At 41.0% G+C, this 21,796-nt stretch overlaps 1 protein-coding gene across 1 annotated transcript; it reads left to right on the top strand.

Moving 5' to 3' along the window:
- The first annotated feature begins 989 nt into the window (after positions 1–989).
- b4galnt3b (beta-1,4-N-acetyl-galactosaminyl transferase 3b) lies at positions 990–21,276 on the top strand. Its single transcript, XM_079162400.1, has 19 exons — positions 990–1,408; positions 5,998–6,044; positions 6,174–6,248; positions 8,766–8,861; positions 9,224–9,314; positions 9,425–9,525; positions 9,617–9,684; positions 11,942–12,020; positions 12,181–12,247; positions 12,474–12,608; positions 12,769–12,878; positions 14,252–14,352; positions 14,854–15,375; positions 15,937–16,196; positions 17,192–17,345; positions 17,445–17,517; positions 17,631–17,784; positions 18,522–18,648; positions 19,461–21,276. Exons 1-19 carry the CDS (start codon positions 1,273–1,275, stop codon positions 19,552–19,554), a joined length of 2,490 nt encoding a protein of 829 aa, XP_079018526.1. The 5' UTR covers positions 990–1,272; the 3' UTR covers positions 19,555–21,276.
- Positions 21,277–21,796: the final 520 nt, after the last annotated feature.

The raw sequence follows: 21,796 nt of genomic DNA on the forward strand, positions 1-21,796 counted from the left end.
TGTTACATGACATTTTAGGTTTATTTTAATGGGGACAGGTCCATTGCACGGACTAATGTCACATACCACAGCTTTGTGTAATTCACAGTTAAAAAAAAAAAAAAATCCGTATGTACCATATACTGGCTCTTCATGCAGGCCCTCAGTTTATCCTCTGCATGTCACAAACAAGTCGCTAAAGCTCATTGCTCAAAGCTCAGTTCTTGTGCGGTTCAGTGTCCGTTTGGCACCCTGTGCGTGTGATGTACTGTAATTGGGAAAACACAATTAAAGAAGAACTTAGTCTTCAGAAATATTATTGTGTTGGCTATGAACAACTTGCTGGTCCACATACATTTTTTTGGTCTATAGGTGAACACACAGCCCTGTCAGACACAAAGTCTTTCAACCGTTTATCCATCACTTTATTAAGCAAATTGTTTCAACCGTTTATCCATCACTTTTTAGTCAAACCCGTTATAAATGGAACAGGGCTGTGTATAAAGCGTCCTCTGAGAAGTGGCATGAACCAACAAAAATGTTGACAGACGGCTGTTTTTGACCGGAAACGTGACTACCACGTGCAACAGGTAGATCTCAAGGTAAACGGTAGTGGGTGCTGCCCATGTTCACTCCTCCCTTCAATCTCAGATCGAGTAGTGTCAAACTAGCTGCAAACAAAAACGAGTTTCCGGTATTATATTTCAAAATAAAGTATCCAGCGACAAACATGTTTGCGTATACACATAGTATTGTTGTATACGCACAGTCTAACACAACTATAAATGAAACAAAACGTGCTATCAGTAATATATAGTGAATTTCAGTCAAGTTATCCGTGCGTGAACACATCAATGATTCATTTTCACCACTAAGTCATCGTCACGCTTTTATTTTGAAGGCAGAAGTAGTTCAGTTCCGATGTTTTTCAAGCATCTTCTGTCTTTTCCATAGACCACATCAGAGTGGTTTTGAGTTAAACTGGTGTGAGATTCCACAGTTCATTCCGCTATTTGTACGGCTCCGTGTGGACTGACATGTCGGACTAGCAGGACTCGGTCACGAGGATTTAGATATCGTTAAGTGCCCAGGTTAGGTCACCAGCTACCCCAGGTCATGGTGGGATTTGTTGCGGGATGAGAGCCACCAGTGTCCGCGCGCCCTGGGGATATCCAGGGCAACGGTAGTGCGCACCCACTGAGGAGCAGCGGTGGGTGGCTAGCGGACGGGCTCAACAAGCTGGGGACCCGACCGATTAATTACCTCGGGAGAGGTATTCGCCTGATTGCCAAGATGATCGCGGCATTTTGCCCCGCTAAGATTTTGATGCGCAATCGCAAATATCTTCTGTTCACTGCTCTTCTGATGTTCGGAGCTGTGGCCGTCTACCATGAGATGGTTGCTGTAAAAGCATGGAGCAGTGAGACCAGTAAGTTTGTGGTTGCCAGCCGGTCACTGTTACGAGAGGCTTGCTCAACAAGTGTTTGCCCATTAACGTTTTTGTTTATGTCATGCGTCATTTAGACTGCGCTTAGATGTAATAATCAACCTAACTGATACAACAGCGGAATAATGGAAAGTTTGCGCGTAAAAAAAGAAGCATGAAATAACCTTGCAGAAAGATTAGGCTGCAAACATCTTACAAAAAACAGCAGTTCATTGCCACACAACAAAGTGCAGCTTAAATGACAACAGAGCTGAATCATTCTGACACATACCAGCAGCAGTGTGATGGAAACAATGACACATTTTCACGATGTTCAGATATTGTAAACAGTAGGTACATTGGTTGCTTAGTTGCATAAAATACAACAGAGTATAATTGTACTCTTTAATAATAAAAGTTCATGCTTGATACTTAATTTCATGGACAAAACACATGGTCACACACACACACACACATCAAATTTACACATCAAATTTACTTTAAAATGAACAGTTATTACTAGATCATGGGTCAAGAAATGTGGTCGACACATCTCTCACTCGTTTCCACTAGGTTTGGTTGTTGTCTTTTCTCACACTCCCTGTCGCACTGGAGAGCATTTATGCTTTTGTTCATTTACAGTTTCATTGTGAACTTCACAATAGTTGTGCAGAACAAAATAAGCATTGATAAGAAAAAGAAAGTTGCAAACCTTGACTTTAAAGAAACAATGTGTAACATTTAGGGGGATTAACTGCAGCAATGGAATATAATATTCATAACTATGCTTTAATCAGTGCATAATCACCTGAAACTAATAATTATATTGTTTTTATTAGCTTAGCAAAGGCCATTTATATCTTACTAGGGATCTCTGCAGATATGGGTCTTTAAGGGAATGCTTGTTTTTCCTACATTTAGGTCACACGGGCACTCAAGAACAGATAACGTATGAAATGATAAGTTAATGAATGTCCGGATGGAGAACTGGCTGACTGTGTGGGCAGATGATTTTTTTCTATTGGGCACTTTTCCCACATTTTTTAAATAATCCTTTAGCAGAGAAGAACAAGATTTAGTTCAGGTAATAATAAGCAGTTTTTACCAGCCTGTCTCTAATACCTACTGGGATAAACATGTTGGCACACTGTCTGCAATATGCTTCTTCCTCATAACCGGGAAATAACATGATATTACATTACATTACATTACAGTCATTTAGCAGACGCTTTTATCCAAAGCGACTTACAAGAAGTGTATTCAACATCGGTATTCAAGAGAACTACTAGTCACCAGAAGTCATAAGTGCATATCCTTTGCTAAACAAGTATCTAAGAGCATAACCCAGGGCAGACGTACAGTGCAGAAACAAACATACAATAAGTGCAACGAGCAAACCCGCAATACAATAAGTGCAACGAACTAATACGATTACAATAAGTGCAATAAGCTAATACGAATAAAATAAGTGCTAAGTGGAAGGCTCAGGGTAGTACTTCTTGAAGAGGTGAGTTTTCAGCCTGCGCCGAAAGATGGGCAGCGACTCCGCTGTCCTAACGTCAGTGGGAAGTTCATTCCACCACTGTGGGGCCAGGACAGAAAACAGCCGTGACCGGGTAGATCGGCCGCAGGGACCTCTGAGCGACCGGGGAACCAGTCGCCCTGATGCAGCAGAGCGAAGTGGTCGGGCGGGGGTGTAGGGCTTGACCATGGCCTGGAGATAGGAAGGAGCTGTACCTTTCACTGCCCTGTAGGCTAGCACCAGAGTCTTAAACTGGATGCGAGCTCTTACAGGTAGCCAGTGTAGAGAACGGAGAAGGGAAGTTGTGTGGGAGAACTTGGGGCGCTCGAACACCTGACGAGCTGCAGCTTTCTGGACAAGCTCCAGCGGTCTGATGGCCGACGCCGTGGCTCCGGCAAGTAGAGAGTTGCAGTAGTCCAGGCGGGAGATGACAAGAGCCTGGATGAGCACCTGCGCCGTCTCCTCGGTGAGGAAGGGGCGAATCCTCCTGATGTTGTAGAGCAGGAATCTACAGGAGCGTGTAACCGATGCGATATTTGCTGAGAACGACAGTTGGTCATCCAGGGTCACACCCAAGAGGCTGTTCTGATGGAAATAGGAAGACAGTTGGTTGAAGACAGCACGCTCAAGTGTTTTGGATAGAAAGGGTAGAAGAGAAACCTGTCTGAAGTTCTTGACGTCAGACGGGTCAAGTGATGGTTTCTTCAGAAGGGGAGTGACTCTGGCAGTCTTGAAAGCCGTGGGAAAGCATCCTGAATCGAGAGATGTGTTGATGAGGTGGGTGAGGAAAGGAAGGAGTTCAGTCACAATAGACTGAAGAAGAGGGGATGGGATCGGATCAAGAGAGCACGTGGTGGGGCGGTTAGATGTAACAAGTTTGAGGACCTCGTTAGGAGAGAGGGGCGCAAGATAGGCTAAGCTGGGGCATGGAGAGTGGGGGGAGACCGTTGGGGGAAGAGCTGGACAGGGTAGAGAGGGAGATGGTGGACAGGGGAGTGGAGAGAAGGAGGATCTGATATCGTTTACCTTCTTATCAAAGAAGTTGGCGAAATCATCAGGGCGGAGGGAGGAAGTAGGAGGAGGGGGTGGGGGTTGGAGGAGTGAAGAGAACGTTTCGAAGAGTTTTTTAGGATTGGAAGCAGAGGTTAGGATTTTAGAGCGGAAGAAAGCAGCTTTGGCAGTAAATAGAGAGGAAGAGAAAGTGGAAAGAAGAGATTGGAAGTTGAGAAGGTCCTCCGGCAGTTTGCCTTTTCTCCATTTACGCTCAGCCTCTCTTAGACTCCGTCTATCAGTACGCACTGAGTCCGACAGCCACGGGGCAGGTGGAGTTGGCCGCGCAGGCCTGGAGGTGAAGGGACAGAGGTTGTCCAATGAAGAGGAAAGGGTGCTAAGGAGGAGATTAGTAGCAGTATCAGGGGATAGGAGAGAGAAGGATGCAGGGTCAGGGAGAGCAGAGGTAACAGAAGAGGAAAGATCAGCCGGGGAGAGGGATCGAAGATGACTACGGGTAGAGACCATGTGGGTAGGTGGTGGACGTAAAGAGGGAGAGGAGAGGGAGCGGGAGTAGGCCATGTAGTAGTGGTCAGACAGCTGGAGAGGAGTGACGGACAGGTTGGCAGTAGAACAGTGTCTAGTGAAGATAAGATCCAGCTGGTTGCCGGCCTTGTGGGTAGGAGGAGAAGGGGAGTGGTACAAATCAAAGTAGGAGAGGAAGGAAAGAAGAGGTTCTAGCTTATCAGTCTGGATGTTGAAGTCGCCGAGCTGATATGTTTGAATATGTAAATTACATTTTGACTGTTAAACAAAGCCTCTCACCTGAAATATACATGTGCAACAGTGTTTTTCTAAATCCTTCTAACTCTAAAAAAGTATCCAGTAGAAACATCCAATTGGCTGCATCAGGAGAGTAGCGGTGCCAAACCTGGAGTGCAGTCTCCAAAATGGACAGAACAGACCAAAATGTCATATTAATACAATAGCCCCATGAAACATGTCCAGTCCCTTTGTTGTTTAGATGTAATAGTTGTCCTGTATGGAGGCTGAAAGCCAGTAAAGTCCTGCAGCCATTTTAATTTCACCAAACAAAGCACTGACAGTCATTTTTAATTGCTTAAATTTGATGACAGAATGAATCAAAAAATAACAAAACAAATGCATTATCAGTGCTGTGGGGAATATTGTGAGAAAAAGGAAACAGGATAGGGCAAGTAGGAAGACTGGATGAGTGCAGATGGAGATAAAAATATTCCTCTCTTGCTTTTCTTAACCGCCACTCTAGAATTACGTGTGTTGCCAAAATTGGCCCACATGTGTCAAGAGTGTGTGTTTGGAGATCTCCGCCCTGGTGATAATGACAGACTCTGAGTCCACTGGCGCTGTAATCCCAAATCACTCACTGACACCACAAGCCCACAAAAAAGCCAACACTGAGGACCTCCTTTAAAACGCACCCTATAATTTGAAAGATGACTGAAGAGGTTAGAAGGAATAATATTTCTGCATCTGCTCAGCTAGACTGCCAGAGATTTTTGCCGACACATGAGTGCCAAATAATAGCAGCTCATTGGAGTTACGTTCAGTGGTTGTAAACGTTGAATTAAAACGGGGAGTGGTTGGGATTCTGTTGGGACATTGGGCTCCATTGTTTGCTCAAAACAAGTCCACAAGAATTAAATTAAAAAGCATGTATAATTAAAATATGAGAAAGCTTGTAACACCTGAAGTCACGGGACCTGCTACCAAGCATCAAGTGAGTTAGATGTATAGCATTGGATGTGATGGTAGTTTGAAGTAATTGTTGGAATGCTTTTAAGTTTAATTGGATATCTATTTTCAGCAATGTTTTTGCAATTCATTTCAGCATTCCAACGCATTTTCAGCAGGAAATGCATTTTCTATTTTGAAGGTGTGGTTGTTTTTTTTGTCACTGTAGCAGGATGTTGTCTGTGCCATGTTTTCAGAATCACTGAGATTTGGCTTTCAAGAGTTTGTCATTAATACATGTACATGTGCGTTTTACACAGTCTACGCATATCTGCCTGTCAGCTGATGTTTTCACCCACTTCCTCAGGTATGAGTCCTGACAGCAGCTGGAGGAGAGCCATATTTGACAAAATGGTAAGGTTGATGCATGGAAAAAGAAGTGGTGATAGAAAATATGGTGATGCAAGAGTGTGTGTTTGTGTAGGAAAGGATTGAGTAAACCAAGCTAACACTTGTGTGTGCGTGTGTATGTGTGTTTTCCAGGTCAGAAGGGACCATCAACCAGAGGATTCAGCTGTTTGGAGGTCCAGCTACACTCCACAAACCTGGAAACCAGAGGTGTGTGCTTCTGTCTCTACAGTGCCTGCATGCAAACACTCAGTCTCCCCTCTTTTGAACTACCTGCCAAATTTCCTCCCACCTCAGTGCATTTACCGCTGTATGCAGTGTGTTTCCTGCAGCAGAATCAGCTTCAGTAGCCTCCATTGCTCTGTCATCATGTTTCCACTATATTAAGCAGCGCTGTGCTTCGGCCAGTTGCTTGCACCTCATGTTTCATTTTTGGGGGAAGCTGTTACTGTGTCTGGCTCTGCGGACAAGTCTAAGCAATCTTACAATATAACATTATAATAATTTCACAAAGGGCGCTGGTATAGTTCTCACCTTGTGAGTCTATGTGTGTGACATCATGGCAAAATGTGGTCCTGGACACAACTACTGTAGCAGGAAGTACCACAGAAACAGTATTTTGCCCGGTGTTTCTATTTCTGTCTGTCTCTGGAAAGATTTTGTCACTGCGGCAGCATCGCAACTGTGCAAGATGCAGTCACAAAACTTTACAGATGTGTAGTTGAGATCAAAATGAAGGCAGAGTTCAAAGACGGATGTAGAGGGGTAGGAAGTGGTCATTGCCCCCCCACGTTACGCCCCTGGTCCGATTGTTTTGCAAGATTGTCTCTAGTTTTTTATACTGTTTATTCTAGGAGTTATCCCTGGAATATCATTTTTGCAACAATGTGATAAAGTACTTTTATTTTGTAGGGTATAGAACTAATTGAATTAGTCAAAAACATGCAAATCATTTCTTTATTTCATCTATAAATGTTTGGTTTTTTAACTTTATTTCCAGAAAATTTGTTCTGTCATTATTGATTAATCTACTTAAAATGTTCTTAATTAATTGATCAATTGTTTGGTCAATAAAAAGTCAGAAAGTAGTGAAACATACTCTCACAGTTTTCTAAAGTCCCTAATGATGTCTTGAAATTTCTTGATTTGTCCAACTACACCCCAGAACCCAAACATATTCAATTTACAATCACAGAAGTCAAAGCAAAGCTGACATTTCTCACAACTGTAAAACTGTAACTACAAAGAATATAACAATAACACTTTAGACGTGCATTAAATGTCATGATTTTCACAGATTAAGCACTCTGCCAATAGGAGGGAAAGGAAAGAGAAAAAGGTGCAGCAGAGCCATGGTTGAATTAAAATATGGTTGAGCTTCACAGCAAATGAGCTCCTCAGACTCACAGCCAAGTGTCCTTTGATCACAGGCATGCCAACAAAGAGAAGGAGGCTTGTTAAATGATTACAAGCAGCACTGAGCCTGTGAAGCGCTTTGAGTCATTATTTTACAGCCTAACTTCAGAAACCCGGGTCACGCTAATATTTAACTGACTGTGCTGATGACAGCAGAGCGTTTAGCTTGACCACTAATGAAATTTGATCAACTACTGGACTGGTAATACTGAGGCTTTGGCACTTACAGTACCGTCATCATTCTGCCCCTGTGCAGCAGTCAGCACACAGAGATCAGATAACATGGCCTCTTTGGCAGATGTCACAGAGGTGTATGTTTACAGGACATCTGGGCCTCTGCTGAAACTCGACTGTTTCTTCATTTACCTTCGTGTGTATCCGTGTTTCCCACAGAATTCCGTTGGATCGATTGAAGAGCAATTTGACAGCAGTTTCCTCTGTCCCATTTCCGGTGATTCACCCCTCTACCTGAGTATAAATATATTTAGTTTAGTTTATTAGGATCCCCATTAGCTACAGCATTGCAGCAGCTATCCTTCCTGGGGTTCACGAAACAGACTTGCATAGTGAGTGTGCAAGTATAACCAGAGCAGGACAAAAACACAGACAAGAAAAGCTCCTGACAATTCAGATAATCTGAAAAATTAGAAGTAGTCCGTTACACTCCAGTGCCCCCATCATCAAAAAAAGGATCAGTTTACCTAAATAACAAATTAAATGTAAATACTCACTTGACCTCTAGTGGTTTTCAGCGATGCAAATAGTATTGATTTTATAATTAGCATAGATCGTTTTGATGTTCGATGTTTGAGGGTTTTGCCTCCACCCTAATTCAATGTGGTGTTCAAAACACACAAAAATTGAATAAAAAAAAAATCTGTGGATTATTTCAGATTAATTGGTTTCTGTGACGATAATTAGTATTTTTTTAAATTTAATTTCATAATGTTTAGAGCACCACATACAACATTCTATTCACCTCTATAGAATAAGGATGGAGCCAGGTATTTTAAAAACCTGAGCAAATACATGAAACCCAAACTATGTGCATGGTTAGATGCCACTAATGGTAATGTTTTAAAATTTGTCTGAACCGACTCTTTAAATAAAAGTTGGGTTGATAGTAAGAATCGGGTGTCAGTTGAAACCAGAAGTACTGTCATTGTAAATGAAATGATATTTAATTAAGGAAGTCTGTATTTGTTGGTTTTAGTTTGCAAAGTACTGAGGCCAGATGGTTAATTGTCCCACTGCAGCACGAACAGCAGTGTGTTTCCAGCATCGTCTTCACCCTCTGTTTACTTCCTGCAGTATAAGGGACGGGCTAATCTGCACGTCTTTGAAGACTGGTGTGGCAGTTCTACAGCTGACCTCCGCAAGAACCTGCACTACCCTCTGTATCCTCATGTGAGTCAAACCCTTATCTTCCGAGTTCACTCAGTTGCCATTAATTATATCTAATCGATAAATTACCCTTTTAGCAAGGCTAGCACCATGGCTCTAGGGATGGAAATGTTGGTCGGTCTACCACTTTGTTCCAGATGGAAGTATCTCAGCAACTATAGGAAGGATTCCCATTGAAATGTAGTACAGGCATTCATCGTGCAAAGACATACACAAGCGTAGTCCAACACACACAGTTGTCTTCACTCAGAGTTGCATTCTACATCCACATGCTAGATCCTCGTGCCCCTGGACTCAAGATGTAGTCTCACTTTGAGTAAATATCATGGCTGATTCTCGAAGTTTGCCTTTCCTCTCTCTTTCAGTCCAGGATTACAGTGCAGAAGCTGGCCATCTCTCCTCAGCGGACCAACTACGGACTCAGGATATTTGGTTATCTACATCCATATACTGATGGTACAACATGTACTTTTCGATCTAGTTCCTGTCTGAAACCACACTGCGTACACGCATGCTATATATATCTCTCCCTCAATCTGTCTTTTTTTATCTCCTTTTTTCCCCAGGAGAGTTTGTGTTTGCCCTGAGCTCTGATGACAACTCTGAGTTGTGGCTCAGCACAGATGACTATCCACTTAACTTGCAGTTGTTGGCATGGGTTGGGAAGGTACGTGTGACTGTTTTCTCAATTGGCCAAGAGTATTTTTTTCATACCTTAAACTGTAATATTTGTTTTCACGTGGGCTTTCTTCTTCTAGGCAGGCACAGAATGGACAGCCCCGGGCGAGTTTGAGAAGTATTCCAGTCAAACCTCCAAACCAATAAGGTAAGTTTACACCAGACGATATTATACTGATACATCAACAGTTGATGTCAACAATGTGAATATATGAACACACAGTATTGTTTGATTTGTGTAATTAACCCACATGTGTGTAGCAATACTATTGTAATTCGATCACAGCTGTGTTTGTAGAGTATTTTACAACAGGTGTGAACGCGGCTCAGCCAATCATATCCAAGGACCTGAATTAACTGACAGGGGTATAACGTATAACAGGACAACATAACGTCTGACATATGGAATGTCACTTTTGTCCTCGTCACCCTTCCACTTTGAACCCCTGAGAAGGGCACATATAAAACACAGACCATAATTGTTTAAGCTACAGAAACAGTTCAAATATTAAAATGGTCAGCTCTTTGAGGAGAGGGGTGCTATGACTTCATGTTTCTAACCTTTAAACTTTTTAAATTAAGCTTTTTGCAATTCTTTTTTCTCTATGGAGAAAATGTTCAAATCCTCTTAAACTTCTTCAACTTTCAAAGCCTTCTTCTTCCTCATACTTTTAGCTACAGACACCATTTCAACTTTAAAATGTTGAGAAAACCCTGAACTATTACCGCATGATTCAGCTTTTTGATATCTTTTACACTTTTTGAACTGTAGCAATTTAACGTTTAGGACAGTTTAGCTTCCAACTCTGCCAGTTATAGATTTCAACTAGAAGGGTTTTCAGCAGTGCAGTTCAATCCTTTTGGCCTTCAACATTTTTCAGACAGGTGGTCTCCTATTTCTGTATTTTCAGCAATTGTTTTGCGATTCATTTCAGCTTTCATTCAAACGCATTTTCTCTCAGTAAAAACAACCCAAACTGCCCTAATTTTAGCAATATATATTTGTCGGAGCTTGATCCGCCCAATCCGTCTCTTGCAAGTTCCCTTCTTTTTTTTTTTATGTAAGTGCAAAACTAAATTGCAGGAGTGTCACAAACCAATGCCCAAATGTAAGCACCTCTAATCGAAAGTATTTCCATTTAAAAATGAAAAAATGCTCTTCTGGGAATCGAAACTAGAGCTGTTGATGTAAAAACTCAACATTACTCTTACACACTTGTGCTGGAAAATATTAGGCATTTCTAGCTATTTCACAGAAATATTGCTAACATGCTGGAAAGTTTTGTCACACTGTGGACGTGGTTTACCGTAACTGGGCAAGACATTTTGTAGGCTACACATAATGTAGACTGTAGAGTCAGTTGACTTGACACTAACAAAAGAAAATGTAAATATCCGCAATTATGATCAACACTTACGTTTATGTGTAGCCTAGTGGCCTTGTTTGTGCAGATTATTTAGACTTTAAAAAGTTTGTTTGAATAGTGTCATGGGGTGTGGTGGAGGACTCAAAAGCAGACATGACTAAACGGGTTTTAATGAACCAGGAACACAACAGGAGACTTACAGGAACACAGCAGGGAATCCGAGAACAAGATAAGAGACAAGGGGGGAAATCCAGCAAGGGGAGGCAGACTGTGAAACCGGGCGCAGGACGAGCCAAACGGGCGGGTTGATCTGGCACCGGAACAGGGAAAGGAGGGGAGTATATATAGTGGCTTGAACAGGTGAGGGGAGTAGTGCTGATGAGGAGGGAGTGCTTGACAAGGGTGTAACTGTTTATTCAGAGTGTCTGTTTGAAGATGCTTAAGTAGGACACACCTATAAGAGGGAGATGAATTGATCTAGAAGTTAGTAGTTGATTATTCCTTTCTCTGTGATGCTGTTATTCACTTAATCTAGTCAGGGGACAGAGCCACACCTCCCACACTGACACACTCACAAACACAAATACACATAGGGATCCTGACAACTGCATCAGCCAAAATTTGCCGAAATGTATTTCGAAAAAACAAAGAGTAAAGTATTGAAAATTACCCTAATTAAAACAAATGTGTAATATCTGCTTCATCAGCCCTAAGAGGCCCCAGAGAAAAGAGACCGATACACAGATTTGTATCTGACCATGGTAGATGCTGTATCCTTTTATCTAGTTAAGTCAAGTTCATTTGCATAACCCAATAGCACAAATGTGCCTCAATTCACAATCTGTACAGCATACGACAAGATTTGGATAAATAAAAACTCCCCAAAAAACCTTTTAATGGGGAAAAAATGAAAGAGTAGCCACATCCACAGATCCTGCACTTAGAGCAACATGGTTGTATTTCTTTGTAGAAACAGTTTAGATTGCGTCAGGTGTGACTATATTGAAGTACTGAATATAAACTTTCACTTTCTGACAGGCTGTCTGCTCAGAAGAAGTACTTTTTTGAAGTTATCCACAAGCAAAACGAGAAAGGGACTGACCATGTGGTGGTGGCAGTAAGTATTTAGATTGCAGTCATAGAAAATGTCCTCTCCTTCATTCTTAGTCTCATTTCATTGGGTCCAACTCTCATGTCAGGTTTGTGCTCATTTTCATGTGCAATGTGAGGAATAAAGTGGAAGAGACATGCAGTTCTTTGTGTTGGTTTTCACACAGTGGCAGCTCCTGGACCAAGGCTTTAGGTTCAAGGTTATTGAATCCAGTCACATCTCCCTCTATGTTGGTAAGTACAAAAACCCACTTCATTCCTGTTACTTAAAAAAACACATCATCCAGCGAATTCAGTGAGCTCAGGGTTGAAGCTCTATCACAAAGTGTCTCATAATCCAAAACGGTTTGCCTTTATTATTCTGCAATGATGCTCAAACCTGCATATCAAGTCAGTGGTTTTGTTTTACAATAAATACGGCCCTTGACTTATTCTGATACGCTGTGGTTTCGTCCGACAGATGAGTCTGCCTTGTCGGTGAGTGACGTAGCCCACATCCCACAGACGGCTGCAAGTCACCAGCACACCCCCACAAAACAGCAGACTGGTGCAGCAGACATGCTGAGGGAAGACCCGCGAGACACTCTGTACGAAGGTGAGAGACGTCTCTCTTTTGCCCAATGTCTTTCGCCTCGCAGCAGATAAATCGCCTCATCCTCCATTTCCTACCATCAATCGCAAGTGTTTTGCAACATATTTCCTCATGCTGAACCCACAAAGTGATCGTATCTCAAATCTGTTGTGTTCGTCCGCAGTGCCTTTGATAAACAGCAAGTTTCTACAAGATGTCCTGCCTAACTGCTCTTACAATCCCAGCTACACGATCAAAGACTTTCCTCTCAATCGTTACCAAGGACTGCAGTTTGTATGTATTTATATAGTTTGTTTATTTAACTTACATTTCTACTGGTGGAGCTCCAGCCCACATTATTCTCATCATCTTATATTATTCCAGATCTCATACAGTGTTGGGATAGCACTGATAAAGCTTTCATGGCCCTCTCTTATTTTTTTTCCTGTTTTGCTGAGCAGTTTCCTATTTGAGGAATCAAAATGTGCCAGCGTACCTAAGGTCCTCAGAGGACAGGCTGTTCCCGTCACTTTGTGCTGAGTTCCTGAAATCTCTGCGTTTTGCCTAGCAACCCTCTAGTGATAACAAGACTCCAGGATGTCAATGCCCAGCTAAGAACTAACATAAATGATAATACAAATATAAATCATTATTTATATAGCACTAATTATAACAAAGTTACAAAGAGCTTCACATAAAAAAAGACTAAAACTAAAAGGGCAACATACAAATTACAAATGTAAAACCCATAAAACCGGAAAAAAATGAATCGGAAATAAATCAGGGAAGGCGAAAAAAGTGTGTTTTGAGGTTGGATTTAAAAGAAGCCACTGACTCAGACTGCCTTATTTCGTCAGAGTGTTTCAGAGCAGTGGGACTGTCAAGCTCTTAGTCTTCAGCTAAGCACTGAGATGCTCGTGAAGAGGCCCTCTTTCTATTCCAAAGCACAAGCAGGGTCGTACTACGGGGATAAAAGATCTGAGAGATATTAAGGAGTTGGACCATGTAGAGCCTTGTAGGTAATCTAGTCTAAAACTTGTTGGAAGCCACTGTAATGAGGCTAAATCATAGGTGATGTGTTCAAACATGTTTAAAAACCTGGCAGCTGAGTTCTGTAGTATCTGTAGCGAGTCTACCGTTACTTTCTATTTGGGCACGTAGAAAAGCTGTGACAACATTCCAGGTGTGTCCTGCACGGATCCCCCCCGTGAGTCCACGTGTTTTTACACTGTTCTTTGTACAGATTAAACAAACTAAATAAATCTACAACGCGTTAATTAGTGACCGTTAGAAGATAATTGGAATATTTGTTTAACCTTTGGGCGCAGCCTGGCTAGATGTTTCTCCCTGTTTCCAATCTTTATGTTAAGCTACGCTAGTCAGCCGTAGCTTCGTATGTATCAGAGAGTGGTGTTGATCTTCTCAACTCGACAAGAAAACACAATAAGCTCAAATCCCCCAAAAATGACTGAACTACTCGAGTTCTTGAGTTTGAAAAATATTTGAATATCCTTCTGAAATCTGGTATACATCCCAAAGAAGACATGATCAGTATGTTCTGTTCTTATCGTAACTCTGCACACGACCCTTATATTAGACCAGATGTCGTGATTCATCAGTAAGCTCTCGTAGCTTTAACAGCATGTCATTTCATCTCATCTCCCCAGATCCACATGTCCTACATCTACCCCAATGACTACACCAGACTTACACACATTGAGACAGAGAACAGCTGCTTCTACCCCAAAAGGTTGCAGGACATGAAGGGGTAAGACGCCACCGGATGAGTTATTGATCCATATGTGGTAACGTTTATCTTGACATACTATATTAAATTAAAATGCATACAGTAGGACAGTGTAATTAGAGGTAGGTTAACAGTGTCACCAACAGAGGGTGCTGCACCCTTTAATGTACTGAGAATCTTTTCACAGCAGCAGATGAAAATGTTTTGTTTTATTTTTGAGAGAGAGAGAGTCCCAACTTAAAACTGATTATTTTATTTATGTGTTCAACAGGGACAGTGTACAGCTTCTTAGTGCCTGGGCAGGAGAATAACATCTCTGTTAAGAAAATGAACACTGTATTATAAAAACACAATTACGTGACAGTACATATTTATTATACAACTACATCAGCAACAACAACACAACGAGACAATTAAGGCAGCACAACACCAACAACAAATCTGGGATCTTAACGTAACATCCGGCTAATTAACTTCTTCTAAATCTTGGCATAATTGTGTGTTTTGTTCTCTTGTCTTCAGGTTCCGTTTCGCTAGATACATGAGACTAGAACTTCCTGATATGCAGGACATAGGAAACAACGAACAAAAAGTAAAGAATAAAGTAAATAAAGTGGACAGAGAGCAGCTTAAAGCAAAGAAACTGACTCTGCCTGAAAACCCCCCAGTGGCCAAGCAGGGTAGGGTTTTATTAGGGGAAATGGAGCTCCAGCCAACCACCAACACCACGCGTTTTAACACACCCAAGAGAGACATTGGCCGCCCTGTAAAAAGGCTAAATCAGAGGGACAAATCTAACAGTAAATGGAATAAGAAGAAAAGGACGAAAATGCCTCTACCAGCTTTAGAAAAAAACCTCCACAGAACTGGCACTGATATCAACTGGAACCAGACCTTCCAGCTCCGCCACCTGAACCTTAAGGCACATCAATCAGATCGGATCGACCTGGGCTGCGGCGTCCTCGGCAACCTGCTTCTCCACTCTAATGGCGCTCTGCCTGTGGTCAAAGCTTTCATGGACCAACTAAACGAAAAGCACCACGGGTAAGTACTGTATTTGTATCTGCACTGCGCTTCAGGAATCAGCCTTATTAACAAGAATATGATATTGATATATTTTTCCATTATGAGAGATCTAAAATGGTACAAAGTATCAGCATGATATACGTCAATTTGTTTAATTAAAATAATTTTACTGACATAAAGAGAGAAACTATCCAGTATTTCAGTAAAAAAAACACAAAGCCTTAAAGAAATAAAGAGTTTTGTATAGCAGCAATACTACGTGTTTTTTCCTAATTCCTTTCCTGTTTCCTGATCATCTTGCAACCGCTCAGATTTATCATTGGACTGCTTGGTGGAGCCCGACCCATAGGTTGGGAACCACTAAATTAACTGACCAATGAATGATGGCATGTCAGTCGTGAATGTTGAAAAGCCATTAAAAAAAAAGCTAGGTTAAAAGCTCCTCGATGATGTGACATCTTGGAATCAATTACACTTCCAATATAACGAAATGCCAAGTACAATCAATCATGTGCATGGCTTGCACAATTGTTTTGACACATTTCAACCATGTTTTTTTGATTCTCTCTGTCCTTGCAGGCAATTCACGTTGGTGCGCGTTGTTAATGTTGTAAAGCGAGTGGACACGGAACAGGGCAACCGCTACCTTCTGGAGCTGGAGCTGAAAGATGTGAACGGCCAGCTGCTGCGCCTGTCGCACTACATCTATGCTCCGATTCGCCACAGCATGCAACGCAGCCAGGACTTAGGTTTCCAACGACCAGAACCTCAGCCGAAGCTTTGTAACCCGGTGGGCTTCCAATGGAATCCTAACGCCACCGTCCACTTCATAGTACCTGGTACAGCCACCTTTTACTACGCTCACTACAGCCATTACATTCAACAACTCCTTTGGTCCCTTTGCTCCTGTGCCGTGCTCCTTTTTGTGTGGTGGCTTCTGTTTTACTTTGCAATTCACAAAAACATTCATCATCAAGGTACTCTGCTGTTAAAGTTGTTCTACTTCTCGATCTCCAGTAGAAGAAAAAGCCTCCAATATATGTTTTTTCTCCCATAATGTAGCTATTGGTGTAAGATTCAAAGCTGTATAAAGACTCTTATTGGACCTTTTGAAAAACACTTTTTCGGGAGGGATCCATAGCAGCCATTCTTTGAACTGTGTAGGAATAAGGACAGTCCTCCTAGGACGAGATCATAGATGTGAAATGCCAAACAAGAAGGCCTTCTGGTTTGCACCCTGGAGAATGCATCATCTGATGGCCCAGTACAATGATAATGTGAATCTGACACTGATGCTTCAATAATAGTACACAAAGGTCTTTATTTACATCAGTAATGTAAATGTTGATCTCTTCATGGCACTTTGTCCTTTTCACTGAATTTAAAGAGCTGAGGAAGTCAACATTTGAGTACTGATAATAGAAGTGTACATGTATGCTGTTTATAATCCTTTTCTGTTTGAGTACAGCAATGAGTTTCTACATATTAAGATAAAATAAGATAATGCTTTATTAGTCCCACAGCCGGGACATTTGCAGGATTACAGCAGCAAAGTAGAGACATCCGTAGAATACAGAACAAAAAACAAAACGAGTTCAATAAATAATCAAACAGTGAAGGTATGCTAAATAAGTAAACCGTAAATAACAACAAAAGCAAAAAATACAATATAATCGCCTTCATCAGATGTAATATTTAATAATAGCTGATGAAGACATGTCTTTATGATATAGTTATTAACTCAGGGTGACTCTGCTTTTATCTAGATATTTTTTTCCCTTTAGGTCTATTTATGCATGACCTGAACAACTTGATTTGTCTGTACGATTCTCAGTGAAAAACCAGGCTCGCTGGGTGCAGCAGCTGATTGCAGACATGGAGCAGTTGTTCAGAGAAACCGGAGACTTCAACTTCAATCTCATCATCACTGATTACAGCAGCACGGACATGGACGTGAGGAAGGCGCTACAGAAGTCCTCACTCCTCAGGTGTGTGTATGTCTGTTTCGCTTGACTTCGCCAACTCAGATGTTTATAAAGCTCATACATGTATGTGTGTGTTGTGATTTTGCCTGTGGAATATATCAGGCACCAGTATGTGAAGCTGAGTGGAAACTTTGAGCGCGCGGCTGGTCTGCAAGCAGGTATCGACCTTATACAGGTGAGTGTTGCAACATCACTCTGCAATAAAGCTTTAAGATGAAGTGATAGATGTGTGAATAGACTGTCCTAATACATCCCTTTTTACATCTTTCCCTCCTCGTTATCCCTCAGGATGACCACAGCATTGTGTTTCTTTGTGACCTCCACATCAACTTCCCTCCCTTCATCATCGACACCATCAGGAAACACTGTGTGAAGGGATACATGGCCTTTGCTCCAATAGTCCTGAGACTGGACTGCGGGGTTACGCGTTTAGAAGCCAGAGGTAGACGCAGATACACCATATCTATCATGATTATAATTTTGTGTGACCATGGTTCCTTTTGAAGGTTGGAAATGTAATTGAAAATCAATTTTAAAGTACTTTCTTTAGCCGAATATAATTCTCACATTTTTGTTCAAACCTAAAGCCTTACCACATGAGTCATAATTATCAGAAGTCTTTTAATGGAGTGTTCATATAGCAGTAGAAGCCTTAGAACAATGTCCTAATTTACTCCAAAATACAGCATTTTAGAGGTCTTTAACATGACTAAGAAGATGGTAAATATGTATCCATGTCTAAATGCATTTCCAAGGGAGTGTAGGAACCCTGTTAAATGTACAACAGTACAGTGAGGACACAGGGGAGAAGACTGCTCTGGGATTTAGTCTAAAACACGAACATGAAAGGAGCCATTCAATGCTAAATAAAAACGTTGGTTTGGTTGAACCAGTTTAGCTGCCATTTCAAGCCTTTTTGTGTTATTTTTGCCTGTACATGCCTTTTTAAGTATTTATGCATATATATATATGCAGCTTACTTACTTACGGCTTGGTAAATGTTAAATGGACTGTACTTGCATTGCGCTTTTCTAGCCTACTCTTCCACGGCGTCTTCGTCGTTGTGGGGATTCAGTCTTAAGAGAAGCAAGATGTGTGACTCCAGAGATGGAGGGGAACCTGTTGTGTGGATGCAAGCAACATCAAAGTTTAATGAAAATGTGCCCATCTGTGTTGCAGGTTCCTGGGAGGTCAATGGTTTTGGCCTGCTGGGGATCTATAAGTCAGATTTGGACGCAGTGGGAGGAATGAACACCATGGAATTCAGAGACCGCTGGGGAGGAGAAGACTGGGAGCTCCTCGACAGGTCTGTCCTCACTTTCTCAATTTCCCTTTATGTTTGTCAGTGATAGTAATTTTTCTAGTCTATTTCCTCTATTTGCTATTTTCGTTTTCATTCAACTTTTTTTAAACAACATTTTAAAAGCTGTTGCTACTCCCTATGTTGCTGTTTACTGACGGTGATAATAGACTCTCGACTTGCATTCACCGAGCTGATTGTAACAAGTTCATGCATGTCCCTGGTAAAGATGTTTAAAATATATATGCTATGACAATGACTGACTGTAGCAGATGGAGACATTGCAAAATAACTGCTGGAAGGCATTGAACATGACAGACAGATAGTGTGAAAGTATACTTGGGTTGATTTTTACTTCCCTAGAGCAGAGTATTCCAAAGGGGGCACCTTAGGGTCCGAAGTATGATGCCGCAAGATTTATTCGCATTCCTTTGTTTTCTGTTACAGTACATTTAGGTGACTGCCAATTTTTACTGCATGTTTTTACCAACATTTCACTACATGGAAACTACATGAAAAAACAAGGCGACATTTACATCACCTGCATTTTTATTTTGCACTTGCACCTATGTTCCTACTTGATTAAATGTATTTCTTTTGATCGCTTCAAACTTAAACAACAAGCATACTTACTTTTGTAATTAATTAGTTTAAGTTCAATATTAATCTGTGAATCTGCAGAACAATATAAAACAAGCCTGTTTTGGTTGAGTCTTGGCCTGTTGTTTCCCTTTATATCGCTATTGTGTCTTAAAAAGCTAGTGACTACAATGATAGGAATTGTAACTAAACAAACTCGCCACTGCTCTCTGCTCCAGGATTCTCAAGGGAGGGCTGGAAGTGGAAAGGGTCTACTTGAGGAACTTCTTCCACCACTTTCACTCCAAACGTGGCATGTGGAGGCCAGTGTGACCCAGCCACAGTGGACCTTGTCACCTGCTCGCTGCACCATGTGAACTTTTAAGGCCGGAGCCTGATTCCTGCTACATAACCGTAATACCTGCTGACCAACAGAATAGGGTACTGTCTTCATTCACAAGTGGCAACGGTGATGGTCGTTGGTAAGGAGATACTACTGATATGTACAGAGTCTATTTCACTGGATATACTGCTGACTACTGCCAGGGTACTGGTTGATGAATGCCATTGACATTGTGATATTACAAATGAATACACAGCTGTGCACCATGTCACTGACGGACACCATGGTGATCTGCATTTCTGGCTGCAAGGAACTGACCTGATACAAAGACAAATTAAATGATACTCCGAGGATCCATTCACACAAGTGTCCTATATCATATCATAAAGATCACACGTTTTGCACATGAGTCCTAACTGGAGAAAAAATGTTTACTTTTCTTTGTGACTAAATTAAATACACTGCAGATTGTGTATATGATAAACACAGCCTTATTTGTCATGTTGTAAATTATTGTAAACTTGATATTTATTGTATGTTTGTAGGATTTTATTTTCATTTCAGTTAAATATTATTTCTGGAAACGCACACATATCAGAAATGGGTAGCTCTGTTTACCTGTTGAGTGTCCTCCCACAAATGTTGTATTAAATATGAAACGTGCCTTCTCTTGTGATGGTTATCCAGGTACTGGGGCTACAAAGTGCTATTTTTACAGAGTTAGGAAAACACTTAAACTGGAAAACATTATTCGATATTTTAGGGATTTTCATTAGTGTATCATTTAGTTTTGTGTCAGAAGGACAGTCATTCATATTTAGACACAGACAGTTTTGGCATATGAATCAGTAATCAAATGTCAGAAAACTGAAAAACAAAATGCATTATTGTGAGAATTTCTGCCAAAGATAATAGTTGAAAGTGGAGTATAATGAACTCTACTTCATTCCTGTGCACAAAAGTTCAAAAGCAGGGTTTTTCTTGACATGACAAAGCTATTAAAAATGTCTGTGTAAATATAAGGGCCATTTGAGTCAATAGCTACTTTTACTGTCATGTATGTCTGTGCAGCCAGCTCATATTACTTTTATTGATCTACCTGCTGAATTCAATGGTTGTTTTTCCAAAGAAAAATTGTTTTGATAAATATTAAATCTGTTTTTGTCACGCTTCCCATTTTAACAGTGGGAAATATTTTCACTGTCAACACAGTAAATACAGATATTGTAGGAAATATAGGGAGTGCAAGATGATTTGTGTATTTGTCATGTTTTATTGCTTTTTAAGATGAGACTAATGACAGCATTTTTCTGATTGTTCACATTCCGGTTTAACAAACTTGTTGTACCTTTCTTAGTCCTTTTGAATCGGGTTCATTTGGTATTTTGGGCAATGAAAACACAATTCTGGTCAGATGCCAGACTTTGCTGGTGTTTTTTGGTTTGTAACACTGCCAGGAATTGTGTGATTTTTTTGTGTTTCCCAAAGCAGCTTTTGAAATGTGGTTTCTGGTTAGGCCAAAATGTTTGATGCTTTCGTATTTTACTACTCCTTAGTCTCTTACTTTGTTGTTTTTAGATATACCTCAGCCCTCTCTCTGTGCTGACAGTTGACCTCTGCCTTATTGTACGCTTCTCTTCTCTCAGGGACTGTTTTTTTGTTACATTTCACACTGCCTTGACAAATCTGAGGAATAAATCCTTTGTCTTTGTTTCCATTACATTATTTGTGCTTTTTAATAGTAAATATGTTGTTCAAATAGAGAACTGAGACAAAAGGCCCATCCACCACTACCTACCCACTTAGTTAATGTGTCCTTGCTCTGACTTCAAACTTGGCATTCATTTTGATCTCAACTACACACCTGTTAAGTTTTGTGATTGCACCTTGCACGGTTGTGACGCTATTGTGTGGACAAAATCTGTCCACATAAAGACAGACATATAAACAACCGGCAATACTCCAAACCATTTCTGTGGTAGTTCGTGCTGCAGTAGATGTCTCCAGGACCACATTTTACCTTGACACACTCACAATTTGCAAACACCAGCCAAATACTGTCAAACTATTAAAACACAACATCATAGAACATATCAATATAATAGTAAAAATAGGTTGTTGTTGTGTTCTTCACTTTGGGTATTAGCTGAAGGTCTATGCAGACTTTGTAAATGTTAAAGAAAGGTGAGGTATTATTATTTGACATATGGGAGACATTCTGCTCCTCTAAAG

The sequence above is a fragment of the Pholis gunnellus genome (assembly GCF_910591455.1).
Source record: "Pholis gunnellus genome assembly, chromosome: 7".
NCBI classification, from domain to species: Eukaryota; Metazoa; Chordata; class Actinopteri; order Perciformes; family Pholidae; genus Pholis; species Pholis gunnellus.

Bases quoted from the DNA above. Each gene is read 5' to 3' on its own strand.
- b4galnt3b (XM_079162400.1), top strand. From the start codon at position 1,273: ATGATCGCGGCATTTTGCCCCGCTAAGATTTTGATGCGCAATCGCAAA. The intron at 12,609-12,768 runs GTGAGAGACGTC...GTTCGTCCGCAG, and splicing joins GCGAGACACTCTGTACGAAG to TGCCTTTGATAAACAGCAAG. The intron at 17,346-17,444 runs GTGTGTGTATGT...GGAATATATCAG, and splicing joins CAGAAGTCCTCACTCCTCAG to GCACCAGTATGTGAAGCTGA.